Raw genomic sequence first — 14,474 nt, 5'->3', positions numbered from 1 at the left:
CTTTCTACTCTGTAATTCTTTTGAAACAAAAAAGCAATTAAAACTGATATTAAAATTGAATGATCAGTTTTTGGGACCTATCAATTTTGAAAGTGAAGCTTTACATTTCACAACTCAATAGTTACATCACTTTATATTATTTTTATTATCTACTTAATGGAAAGTAAAATTCAATGTAAAAAATACACATAAATAGCCATATTAACAACACACAAAACTTTTATGATATTACTTTAATAGAACTTAACTTCTGGATACATGCTCTAGATCTGACACTAATACATCTTAACAAAATTGAAAAAATAAATAGATAAGCTACTAATAGGAAACATAATTATTTAATCATTTGCTAAAATACTTTGCACAGGTTGTATGAAATGTTAAATTAATTTTTCTTAATCACTTATGGAGGTTTATTTAGCATATATTTTCTCATACACACTAATATGTGCTCCTTCAAGCATGAAAACTTTGCAGATAATTTTATTAAAGTTAGCTGTTAAAAAGCATTTACTTTTTGGAAATATGAATGCAAGAAAAATATGTCTGACTTTCTTTGTATATTACTTATATAATAATTTCTTAGCATTTAATAGTCATTTAAATGTACACCATTACTTAAAAATATTCTAATATTTTATTATTTAATCAACCTACATGTCTCTTCCAAGTTCCTAGTGCTTTCTCGTGCTCATTTTGAAGATTAAGGAACTTTTCTTCATTTTCTTTTATCTTCTCCCTTTGCAGCTCATTATCTCTTTCAAGGGTCTGCAATAAAATTAATTATCCAAAAAATAATCAATACCACATTAATGAATTTTGATGTGTTTTATGTTGCTTGGACCTTTGCTTTAAACATGCTGAAAGTGCCATACAGATCAGTGGTAATGTGCTATCTCAACAATAATTTTCATAAATTAACATAAAGGTGCTTATAGTTTAGCTTACAGGAAATAGGGGGAGGTTATGATAAAGAAAAGGCTATAAAAGGGTATAAAAACATTGCCATTATTCAGTTTCACTGCGTAAGTTTTAATGTACTGAAAAAGTAATATAAAATACAGGACTGAAAAGTATGAAATGTAGCACAATTCAGCCCAACACTACTAAAAATTTTAACTACCACACAACACTTTTTCAGACCATGTATTTCAGAACCAGCTAGAAACCCATAAAAACTAATTTAGCTCCAAATTCACATTTTAGCATAAGTTAAATATTTATCATATTAACAATTACTTCTTCAAGTTGATGTTGGAGAATTTTCACACTACCTCCAAAAAAAAGCTTTTAAAAAGTAAAAATACTACCAAGTCTTTTCTAAGACTAGAATTTTAAAGATATTAATTCAGTGTCATTAGTGTTGCTGTTTCTTCAATGTCTTCTGATGAGCCAAGTAAATTTCTATAAATGCAAACAGTGTAAATGCTTACCTACATATCTAATACACCTGAAATACTCAAGTTCTTTTGTTCATCTTTATTAAGATTATGTACACTCATGATAAAAACGTCAGGCCACACAAAAGGAAATAACCAAGAAAGTTATATCCAGAAATAATCACTGTAACAGCTTCTGTGTATCCTTCCAGAAAGTTTCTGGAAGGCATACAAGTATGTGTGCGTATATATATATATATATATATATATATATATATATATATTTAAATACTGATGAGATCATATCATATGTACATACTGTGTAACCTACCTTTCTAAAATCATAGTATGCCTTGTTTTCTTCGTATATAACCATACTCAGCCATCTCACATTAAAGGCTGCAGAAGTATCCCATATAAGACATTCCATCTCAACTACATTTGATGTATTACTCTACAAGGTTATGGCAGTTTACCCAATAAAAAGCACATTATAGTTCTGCCATGAAGATGCTCCTCTATCTCACAAGCTGCTATCATTCCAGGGTACCCAAAATGAATTTCTATTTTCACTCCTTCTATTTCAGGATATTATTAATATTAGCAAGGGCCGAATTTCCTTAACTTATTGTTGCTTATAACACAGAAGTTTCTAAATATTTAGCTATATACTAAAGTCATATATTAATAAATTCACTTCCAAAATGAAAAAAATTCATTTTCCTTCAACCTGAGTAACATGTTTGCATTAATTTTATGATCTATGCTTCTCCCTACAAAATTTTTTCTGTATACTCTGAAAACTACACACTCCTGGGACTTAACTCCCAATTTTCTTTCTTCCTGTTTTCCATCTTGTTTTTCTAACCCTACTTTATAGAAGATCACATCAACATCAATAAACTAACCTTTTCATTATAATTTTTAAAAATTGTTTTAGTTTTGATGTTGTTTATATAGTTGAAAAAGATGTATACTCATGTGGACCACTGATTAGGCCAGGCAGGGTGGAGACACGGGACAAAGTGGGAGAGACAAAAGCTCCCGGTTTGTTCCCCTCCTGTATGTGAAGTGATGAAGTGAGGAGGAGGGAGGCAGGGGACTGCTCCTAGCAGCCAAACCAAATCAGTACCCTGGTATGAAGGAAGGCCACTTGATGTCAGCCTAGGATCCCCTACATGGAGAAGAATGTCCAAGGGAACTGCTTAAGTGCTTTCAATAGTTCTGAGACACTGTTGGTTTCATTGCTCCAGGGCTGAGGAATTCTTTATGATGTAATTTTTACATTTGCTAACTTATTTAAGGCTTTCCTTTTATTCTGAGTGTTTCTTTATTCCCAACTCTTTATTGTTAGATTAGTACACATATTTTTGTTAAATTTTTAAAATTTAATTATTTCCTCCCTTTTTTTTTTCATATGAGGGTTTCTTCAAATGTCCAATAATCCTTATCAAATGTGAATATTTAAAGAATGAGCTTTTAAATAGCTGACAAGTTTCTTCAAATGGTGGATTTCTCTATTTGGCTGAAGTAATTTTATTGTACAGGTTTAATTGAAGTGGCTACAACACTGTCTGGTGGAAACACTAGCTTACCCAGAAAAAATCCTCCATTAATATCCTTTTTGGAACTTAGGCTAGCTGTCTCCTAATTGAGGAACCTGGTCTTGGAGGTCTCATCATTGGGTTCAGAATTGCAACTCTGTCTTCTATTAAGCATTCCCAGTAGTATGCTAATAGGCTAACTGTTTCTCAAACCAAAACAAAACCAAACCTTGACCTGCAACACTGGCCATTTTCATTAATGGTCAGTATGTGAGGTATGTGTAACACAGTCAATGCATCACTGTTTTTAAGAACCTGTTTTGGGGGCCTGGCACCAAGGCCTAGTGGTTAAGGTCCTCGCCTTGAACGCACCAGGATCCCATATGGGCGCCAGTTCTAATCTCAGTAGCCCCGTTTCCCATCCAGCTCCCTGCTTGTGGCCTGGGAAAGCAGTCGAGGACGGCCCAAAGCTTTGGGACCCTGCACCCACGTGGGAGACCCGGAGGCTGGCTCCAGCATATCACTGTATGCTCCCAATCTCAACTATATTTCAAAATCTCCCACAAAAATCTGCAAAGAGAGGAGTGGCGCCTATTTTTTGCAAGATGAGGGAAAAATCTGGAGGTGAAATGCTCAGTTGCAACTCACCACTCCAGAGGTACATGACAACTGCATTCTGACCACTTTATATCTTTGGGGTAGGTTCCTACTATTCATATGCTAAGTAAACTGTCAATTCTCCATCTGGTTCTCATCTGCATTTATTTGAGTGAGTGAGTGGGAGAGAGAGAGAGAAATAGAGCTAGTATGTAAATGCTGCTATCCAGGGATATTCTCCTCAGATGCCTAAAGTGGCTGCCACTGGGCTGGATGCAGTCTGCAGCTAGGAGCTCCTTCAAGGTTCTCCATGTGAGTGCCAAGAATCCAATGACTTGAATCACTAATACCTCCTAGGGTCTATGCTGGCAGGAAGCTAGAGTGAGGAGACATTACTGGGTACTAAACCCAGATTTTCCAATGTGAGACATAGCTGTCTTCACCTGTATCTTAACCACTGAAAACCCAGCTCTGGTGCCCACATGAAGAAAAAAAAATTAAAGAGGTCGGAGGAGGGAGAACAATTTCCTAAACTCACTTCTTTATCCTTGTAGAGTTATTAAGGTTATTTCATTGCAGTTTCCAAAGAAAGAAAAAATGAGTGTGGATTCAACTTGACATGTTTCAATAGAAGTTCTGGGAAATACCTAAACTTTGGAAGAAAGCAAACTTATTCATTGTTCATCATTTATTCAACAATTTTCATGAGTTCCAACTATGTGCCAGATTAACACCATGCTTATTGAAGCAAACTAAGTACATTGTTCTTTTTAATACTATGATTACAGGAACACAATTGCTTTTAACAGGATTAGTTGAGTAGGAAATATTTTTATACTGAGAATGTAGCTCTCCATGATGTAAAATCTACTATTTTTTATTATTTATTTATTATTTTTAATTCATTAATTACACTGTATTATGTGACACAGTTTCATAGGTACTTGGGTTCTCTCCACCCCTCCCCAAACCCTCCCACCATGGTGGATTCCTCCACCTTGTTGCATAACCACAGCTCAAGTTCAGTTGAGATTCCCCCATTGCAAGCGTATACCAAACATAGAGTCCAGCATCTTATTGTCCAGTCAAGTTCAACGGCTTCTTAGGTATACCCTTTCTGGTCTGAAGACAGAGCCAGCAGAGTATCATCCCAGTCAATTGAAAGCTCCAACATACCATCAGCAAAAAATTTACTATTAAGAAAAAGTAAGACAGATGACAGCATGATAGCAGAGCACTGAAAAACAGTTGGCCATTATCAAGAGTAATGATCCCTTTCAGTACAGGTGGAATTAGAATGCTCCTCAAAAAAACACTTGAGATTTCTATACAGCACAATCCTTAGCAACAATTCAGCATGAATATTGTGTTATGCTATATATCATTGGTTCACAGAGACCAATCTGCAGACAAGCAGTGATCCATGACAAAATTTTCACTAGTCCATGGCAAAAAATGTCAATATAAGGTCATCAAATGTCTTTTTATATGAAGACCTGTCCCTTGGCTTGAGATTATGTCCTTCATACATTTTTGATGTTAAAATGCTCTTTCATAAAAGGCTAGTGATGATAGATGTTATTTTTTAGTGTCCTTACTTACCAAAATAAAAAGCTAAAATTTCTACTCTGTTCCTAACAATTCTTTTAAATTTTACATGAAATTTCCACATACTATTAAGTACCACATAATAATTGCAGCAACTAAATAGGAACAACTAAATAGAAAGGCATTTGGATTATTTTAGATTTCACACAGTTAGAAGGTTCTGCAGCCACAAAAAAAACACTTAACTGTATATCTATGACTACTGAATGCTGTGTAGAATTTACAATGTGTAAGTTTAGAGGGAGCTTACAAAGAGCAAGTTAAAGAGCTGTAAAGAGCTGTGGGTCCCAGAACGATGGCTCAGTGGCTAAATCCTTGCAAGCACTGGGATATCATATAGGCACTGGTTCGTGCCCCAGATACTCCATTTCCCTTCCAGCTCCCTGCCTGTGGCCTGGGAAAGCAGTAGAGGATGGCCCAAAGCCTTGGGACCCTGCATCCATGTGGGAGACCGAGAAGCTCTAGGCTCCTGGCTTCTTAATCAGCTCAGCTCCAGTCGCTGCACCCACTTGGGGAGTGAACCAGCAGACAGAAGATCTTTCTCTCCTTTTCTACTCTCTCCTCTCTGTAAACCAGCCTTTCCAATAAAAATAAGTAAATCTTTTTAAAAATACACATATATTTTTTTAAAAAGAGCTGCTTAAAAAAAGGTTGTGGTTTTGGAGCCAGTGTTATCTCACACAGGCAACCATATGGGCTCCAATCTGAGTCCCAGATGCTCTACTTCTGATCCAGTTCCCTGCTAATGTGCCTACAAAAGCAGTAAAAGACAGCAAAAAGTGCTTGGGCTCCTGAACTCATTAGGGAGACCCAGATGAAGCTCCTGGCTCTGGATCCTGACTCTGGCCTGGTCCAGCCCTGACCACTGCAATCATTTGGGCAATGAATCAATAGATGAAAGATCTCTGTCTCTCTCCCTCCCTCCCTACCCCACTTTGTAACTCTGCCTTTCAAATACAATAAATCTTAAAAACATAACATAAAGCCTAGTCTACATAACATTCTTAAAGAAAAAGTTGTTTCAACATTACTGATCTAACAAAATTGGGACACCTTGTCAAATTTAGGAAAAACATCTCAACTGTATAATGTTGCAGAAATAGTGGTGGATCAGAATCAAGACAAAGATTTAATCCTGGCTTTGTTACGAACCATGAGGCCTGGAACTACACAACTTACATTTTCTGGGTCTATATTTCATTATGAATTGAAACGATTGATTTAGCTAGTCTTTAGCCCTTTGTTTAAGCTCTTTTACATATATTATGACATGGCATTGGTAACAGCTACTCAAAGAATTCAGGAAAATTACGTATGTTCCTTCGAATTAGTTCCAACATATTAGAGTAAAAGTCCTTGTTATTCAAGTAAAGGGTGGGTGCAGTTGAGAAACACTGTTGTTTTTCATAGGCCTTTGAAAGATTTTAATTAGTATTCTGCTTGAACAGTTAAAATGATTAAAGGTGGGGGCCTGGCCAGGTTTGGTTGCGATAAAAACAGTACAAAACACCAAATGCCAAGGTGAAATGGCCTGTGCCAATAGGGAATGCAGCACCCAACCAGCACACCTCCCACTGGTTTAGGTGAGGGACGAGTGTGTGATGGGCAGAGCCGGGAAGAGCTGCAATACTCATTGGTTCCAATGGAGGTCGGGGCTCAGATCCAACCCAGGGGTTACAACCACCAGCTGATCGGAGTGATGGACTGTGGCAGGCACTGTGCTTACTAGTAGTGCATGTAGGAGCCTGGACTGGGAACACCTCAAAGTTTCTTTGGGGATTCCCCTGAACAAAATGGAGGAATCAAAACATTAACCAAGAAAAGATAGAAGATGGAGTAGATCAATCAACCACCTCAGCTATATGTTTGCAGCGAAAAACTGGACAAGGGGAAACCCTAAGAGGGACTATGTCAATCAGTGGACTCTGCACCAGTTTCATCGTACCTGGATTGTTGCTGATGATATGTTGGAGCTTCTAATTGATCGAGGTGACGCTCTGCTGGCTCTGCCTTCAAACCTGAGAGGGCCTCCCCTCCCTAAGAGGCCGTTGAACTTGACTGGACAAGTGGGATGCTGGACTCTGTATGGTGTGAGCTTTTAATTAGGGAATCTCAACGGAACTTGAGCTGTGGTTATGCATCAAGGTGAAGGAACTCACCATGGGGGAAGGGTTTGGGGTGAAGGGGGGAGAATCCCAGTACCTATGAAATTGTGTCATGTAATACAATGTAATTAATGAATAAATGAATAGAAAAAAAATGATTAAAGGGAGGTTGGACAACACCACTCTTTCTCTCCTTCTTCTGGTCTCTTACAGTTTGGGGGAGGGCAAGAAAAATAAGGAAAGCAAAACTCTTTTTTACATAGCAAGCCACAGAACATCAAAGATAAGGAGATACACCTGCCATTGTTAAATTTTGTTCTATTCAATGATAATCAACTTTACATAATTTGTGAGGCTTGGTGCAAAATGAAAAAGGAGGGAGGGGCATGCATTTAGGACACCCATATCCCATATCAGACTTGGTTATATCATGACTATTCCATTTCCAATCCAGCTTCCTGTGTTGACTGGAGACAGCAGCTGATGGCTCAAATGCCGTGGTTCGGGCTACCCATGCAGGACAACCAGATGGAGTTCCCAGCTCCGGAGTTCAACCTGATCCAGGTCTGGTTGCTGTGACATTTGGAGCATGAGCCTGTGGACAGACCAACTCTCTGCAACTGTCCATCTTCCTATTTCTCTTTCTGCTTCAAACAAGGAGAAAGAGAATGGGGGAAGGCAGGAAGGAAGGAAAGCAGGCAGGCAGGCAGGCAGGCAGGAGGCAAGGAGAGAGGGAAGGGGGAAAAGAGATATGGAGAAAAAACAGGAAGGAAGGAAAGAAGGAAGAAGGGAGGGAGAAAGGAAGAAGGCAGGCAGGAAAGAAGGAAGAAAGGATAAAAGGAAGGGAGGGAGGGAGGGAGGGAAAGAGGGAAAGAGGGAGGGAGAGAAGGAGGGAGGGAGGGAGGGAGAGAAGAGGAAAAGAGAAAAGAAAAGAGAAAGGGGAAGGGGAAAGGGAAAGGTAAGGGACAGGAAGGGAAGGGAAAGCAAGGGACAGAAAAGGAAAGAGAGAAAGGAGAATAAGGCACTAAGTATAAAACTTTTTGCTGTTCTTCGTAGCCTCTCATGCAATCTTTCATGTTATTTATTTTCTACTTAATGACGTAAAAAGATGCATCACAACTCCCAAGTTCCCCTTCTTGCCAACCACTGTCCCCCTGGTACCATGTTGGCCTCAGGTACATTAGCAAGAAGCTGAATGGGAAGCAGAGTAGCCAAGACCTGAACCAAATGCTCATGGGATGCAAACAGAAAGCTCAACTTACTGTACTACAATGTTCATCCTTCACCTTTTATTTTTAGCTTTAGACCCTGGCTACAATTTTAAGACAAAGAAGAATCCCATCTGTTGTGCTATAAAACTAGGCCAGATATTTCTTTAACAACTAATGACTTTAGATGTTGAAAAAAATTTCATTCCTATAGATACTGATATCAAGTTGAAGAAGGAAATCAATGTCTGAGTCAAAAATTCAAAATGATCGTCATAAATAGATGCAACTAAGTAGCTCACTAAATGAAAATGAACCACAGATAAATGGTTATACAACCTGGTTATTTTCCTTTAGCCTCTTCAATTCTGCTTCCATTTCAGTATTGGCTTGAGTTTGTTGCTGAAGTAACTGCTGCATATGTTGAAAAGAAATGATGATACCCTTCAAAAATATAAAAATTTATCAATCTTAAAATTTTAAGATATAATGTATCATTCTCCAAACACATTTTCTAGCTTCTTAATCCATTATATTTATATTTTAATTTCAGTAACTTACACTAACGGTGTACTTTACAATTTAATTATCTAAAATAATTTCTATTACATGATTTTCTATGAAGTACTACTTCCAAATGCCCCTCAACTAATCAACAATTACTTGAAATAGACCATGGATTCATCGCTTTTTGGCCTTTTGCCTAAAATCAAGTGAAATAGGCCATGGATTCAAACACATTACTGAAAAAAAATGTGAAGAATTCCAAACTGAAACTTTTGTTGGCTCAACTATCTACATAATAAATGTATCTCTCCTAAAACTTTATATGAGCTATAATATTATAAATTATAAGTATTTTTTAATGCCATAATGGGCAGAGGGGTGATGGATCTTTTCCTATCAAATGCCATTTGGATATAACATCATTCATGAGCCATACAAAAATTAAGTCTGCTAGAAGGGCTGTGGGACAGGCTGGACTAGTCTGCCACACATACTGGCAAACCAGGGTAGGGGGCGGGCCTGGTGGGGGTTATTGTGGGTCACTCCAACTAGGCTGCAGCTCCCACTGGTTTATGTGAGGGCCAAGTATGTACTGGGCAGAACCAGGCTAGACTGCAAACACCCATTGGTTCCAGTGGAAGACAGGGATGGAAACAGAACCAACCCAGCAACTGCAACCACCAGCTGATCGGGAGATGGACTGTGCCAAGCCCTGTACTTGCTAGTACATACAAGACCTGGTCTGGGAACACCTCAGACAAAGTTTCTTTGGGGATCCCCCCAATCGAGCTTCCGGACTCAGAAGAGGACAGAACAAGCCAATCAACTGCCTCAGCTATATGTTGGCAATGAAAATACTGGGCAAACAGAGGCTCTATGATGGACTATGTCAATCAGTGGATTCTCCAACGACCTCATCGTGCTTGGAGTGGTGAGAGTGGCAGCGATTCATAACTGTTGAACTATCAAAACCACTTAAGCCAGACCCTCGGAGCATGCCCCACATCTGGAACCTGGGGTGGGTGGGAGACTGGGTGGGGCTTCTCCCTTAAAATCCCCTTTTACATAGGATATATTAAGGAAACAATACGGAACTAATTGTCTTGCCCATCTTCCTGTAGTGCTTGAACCTTTTTACCCTAATTATGTCAACATTGTCAAATAAATAAATAAATATTTTTAAAAATTAGTCTGCTATAAACTTATCGAATTTCTAGTCTCATGTGTGGCTGCCTTGGCAGGACCTGACATAAAAGATTTGCAGGCCTAATGCATCCCACTAGCTGGATGATTCCTACCCTTGGGAATGTCACAGAGTTCATTTAGAATCAAACGGTCAAGAACCAGAAGAAAAAATGAAACAAGTTAATGTTTCACATTTTTTAAATACAAGAATTATAAATAACAAAGATTGAAATGGAAGTATAAAGTCTGAAAAAGCATGAATTAAGTACGCATTCCATTACTTATCTGCTAGATATCATTGGTTTAAACTAACAGGAGAAAGAACCTGATTTATACCTGAAGGTGAGCATATTTGAGATTGGTTAAAAAGGTGTGACTGTACCATTCAATGAACCACATTAGCTGAGTGCTTATTATATACTATGCACTCACCTAGGCATGATTCCATTGATTCTATAGCTGGATTATTTCTCACTATGTAATTAATTTTTAAAAATATTTTCTTCATAAATATGATTGCTTACCTGCTTTTCTTCTTGAATGTAGGTAATCTCTTCAGTAATCTTCTTATTTAATTCTAACTCCTTTAAAAGTATGAATAATTTTAAAGGTGTTATTTAAAATCTTGCAATCTCTAAATTCAGGGATCAGTAAGTTTGGGAGTATCAAGTCCTATTCATCAGAGTACCCACATTTTTGGGATGTTGAAAGAGTGACTCCCATGAATTGAAGAAGTTATAAGACGCCTAATATAAGCTGTTATAAACTTTTAAATGGCAAAAACTACACATTTCTCATCTCCAGAGATATTCTGAATACAGTTATAACATTACCTGTAAGTAGAAGTAAAATGGTTGTAAATGTTATTGTCCTAATGACATGCTAGTGCCAAAATTATTTGATTTAGAAGAGATTTATATTAGCTTGATTATATTAACTTTAAAAAGAACATTTTGTGTTATGATGCTGAAGCTTTCATTCTACTGAAACATTTTTATAAATTTAAAAATACTTAATCAAATACCATTCTCAATCTTTCTTCAAGTTCTTCAAATTTTTGTTCTTTAGTTGTTAGATTGATGTTTTCTTCTCCCATCTTATACTGACATGTGACCTTGGATTTTATCAAGTCTGAGGATATTCTTTTAAGTTCCTTAACATAAAAACATCAATCAGAAAATTTAGTATGCATATTCATTCATGGGAAGGTAATGTTCTCACAGTTTGAAATTCCAACTTTAAATCTATAATTATAATTTGTTGTATTTCATATATCGAGATGATAATATTTGTCCACCAAAGCCTCCTTTTCCTAGTTCTCTTGCAGGATTAGTGAATTTGAGTATTCAGTCTGTGGCTATAGACAGACAAGGTCAATAGCATAGTGATAGTTTATATGGCTCTAGATCTGAAAGGGTGCACTAACCAAAAGAACTAACCATTCAGAACTAGGATATATTTTCATTCAATACTTATTCATCAAACATCTTCTGAGATGACAATAAAAGATTCTCACTTCCCACATGCATTAGCATCTAGTAAGAAAAACTTATGTATGGAATAATTATAATGCAATGAATATTATCTGAATATTACAGGAATCTATCAGAAACATAAAGAAAATCCTATGATGAAGGGCATCAAGAAGGCACTTCCCAGTTAAGATGTTCTAGGAACAATTGTGTCTCTTAATGGAATGCTTAGGCTTCAGTCCCAGCTCTGCTCAGATCCCTTTCCTCTAACATGCACCCTGGTAGGCAGCAGGTAATAGCTCAAGTTCCTACCGTCCTGCTACTAACACAGACTGGATTGAGTTCCTGGCTCAATGAGGCCTGGTCTTGCTTTTATTTATTTATTATTTGGCTTTTTCATAATAATAAAAAATTTCATGAATTCCACAAGTGCAGTTCCCAGAAGTCAATCCCACTTCCCTTCCCCACAAACTCAATTCCCTTCTATCGCTTCTTTTCAACCCTTCATTGTTTTGCAAAGACATAATTTTAGTTCATTGTAAAATTACAGGCTTGATATATCACTAACCATAATATTAAACAAGAAAAAAATAGGATGACCACATGGAAGTATAAACAAGGGTTGAAAATGGCAGTTTGCCATATATTAACTGTCACATATCAAAGAAAACATAAAATACTTGGGGTTTTTGTAACTGGCTTATTTCCCTAAACACAATAGTTTCCAGTTGTTACCAATTTTCTTACAAAAGACAGGGATTATTCTTTTTTTGTAGCTCAGTAGTATTCCAGCGTGCATATATATCACATTTATCATCAGTTGGACATCTGGGTCGATTCCATATCTTAGCTATTGTGATTTAAACTACAATAAACATGGAGGTACAAATGACTTTCAGATACTGATTTCATTTCATTTGGATAAACTCCCAAGAATGGAAAGCCTGGGACACATGGTAGGTCTACTTTCAGATTTCTGAGGAATCTCCGTGTTGTCTTCCATCATGGTTATAACAGTTTATATTTCTACCAGCAGTGGATTAGGGTAACTTTCTCCCCACCAATAACTTTCCCTTCACCAATATTTACTGATTTTTTAATGATCGCTACTCTAACTGGATGTGGTGAAATTTCATTGTGGCTTTTCTTTTTTTTCATTTCCCTGATGGATACTGATTCTGAATATTTTTTCATGTGTCTGTTGGTCATCTGTGATTCGTTCTTCGAAAAATGCTGTTCATGTCCTTTGCCGATTTTTAAATGGACTGTTAAATTGTTGAGCTGTTGGAACCAACTCTTGTAGGAAATATCCTAAAGCATAATTATTATGAAACAAAGAGAGCTAGGAGAGAAGAGTAGGGACAGAAAACCAGTATAGGGCTAACAAAAGCAAAAACTAATCATTCCTTACATCTTTTCTTCTTATATGTTAACTACTTTATCTTAAGTGAATAACAAATTAAAATCAAAGAACTCCAATAAATTATTTTCCACTGAAAAATATGCTTGTTATTTTTATAGCCTTATAAGCTTTTAAGTGACCTAAACTGTTAGTGCACTGTTTTTCAGCCATTTTATTCAAAGCTGTGAGTGTAGCAAATAAACAGCACATGCTTTGATCTCAATAAATTACAACTTATAGTTCCTAGAGTCATAAATACAACACTGCTGTCTCCTCTACCCCTCCTTTTCGGGCATGGGGTAGTCTGTTCAATATCACTATCTCCTTGAATGTTCGGACGTTTACTCAGACAAATAGCAGAGGTTATGAATACGGCTCACAGATACTATCAGGAGTTCTTCATGACTGCCATAATGATGAACCCAGCATGCAGAACTGGAATACCTAGTTTTACCTAACAACAAAATTTTGTCTGCTTAACTTTGCTTAAAAAAATAAAAGTTAGAAAGAATAAAAGGAAGGAAGGAGGAGAGAAGGGAGGGAAGGAGGGAGAGAAGGAAGAAAGGAAAGAAAAAGGAAGGAAAGCAGGGAAGGAATAAAGTCCATCTTATCACAAACCAGAATTTAACTGCTTAGCTTTCTGGACAAATTCACAGGACAGTATAAAAGTAAATGAAAATTATCTTTGGGAAAATTAATGATTGTAAATTTTAAATGAGTGATATAACTACATGTCACTAGATTTGATTAATGTCTGAAAATTCAAAAAATAAATTGTTCTTAAAATAAAAATTCAAGTCAAATAAAGCATATAAAATAATTAGTATTCTCAGAATCTGTAAGATGCTAAAATTCGTCTCCTAAAATATACTTTAAATTTTTTACCCTTTCTGTTAAACTTTGACGTCTCAACGGTAATGAATTCTTCCCAAGAACAATTTGGTATCATGGACACAGACAATAACGTTTTGGGGTGGCACAGGCCAAGAATGCAAGACATATCAGCATATTTAAGGAAAAAGAAGTATTTTATGAACAACACAGAACAGATATTTTTCACCTCTTAACACAAATCCGCCACCAGTATTTCTCCATGCATTTAAATTTACATAACCCTCACCTAATCTATAATACAGAGCCTTAAGCAATATATTAGGAATATAAAAGTTGATAATGTTACAATGAAACATTAATTTTTTTTAAAGATTTATTTTATTTTTATTACAAAGTCAGATACACTGAGAGGAGGAGAGACAGAAAGGAAGTGGAGCTGCCGGGATTAGAACCAGCGGCCATATGGGATCAAGGTGAGGACCTTAGCCACTAGGCCACGCCGCCAAGCCCTGAAACATTAATTATTAATGTAAAGAGTTTAGTATGGAAATTGATAAAGTATGATCTTCCCATAACACAGATACTACTTAAATAAAAGACTAATATTTAAATTCAATCACCAAACTTGATATT

The 14,474-nt window shown here is 36.7% G+C and overlaps 1 protein-coding gene across 2 annotated transcripts in view; it reads right to left on the bottom strand.

The window, feature by feature from the left end:
- The window catches only part of CCDC73 (coiled-coil domain containing 73), a 155,704-nt gene that overhangs the window by 21,843 nt on the left and 119,387 nt on the right, over nucleotides 1-14,474 (bottom strand). For both annotated transcript variants that reach the window (XM_058663213.1, XM_058663212.1), the window contains exons 10-13: nucleotides 11,158-11,286; nucleotides 10,658-10,717; nucleotides 8,781-8,885; nucleotides 658-768 (exon numbers count right to left, since the gene is read on the bottom strand). In XM_058663213.1, coding sequence (XP_058519196.1) covers nucleotides 658-768; nucleotides 8,781-8,885; nucleotides 10,658-10,717; nucleotides 11,158-11,286 — 405 coding nt within the window. The remainder of the gene's footprint in view (nucleotides 1-657; nucleotides 769-8,780; nucleotides 8,886-10,657; nucleotides 10,718-11,157; nucleotides 11,287-14,474) is intronic.

The sequence above is a fragment of the Ochotona princeps genome, chromosome 4 (assembly GCF_030435755.1).
Source record: "Ochotona princeps isolate mOchPri1 chromosome 4, mOchPri1.hap1, whole genome shotgun sequence".
NCBI classification, from domain to species: domain Eukaryota; kingdom Metazoa; phylum Chordata; class Mammalia; order Lagomorpha; family Ochotonidae; genus Ochotona; species Ochotona princeps.
Note: the sequence above shows the minus strand (reverse complement) of the source record. Positions and strands in the feature narration are given on the sequence as shown.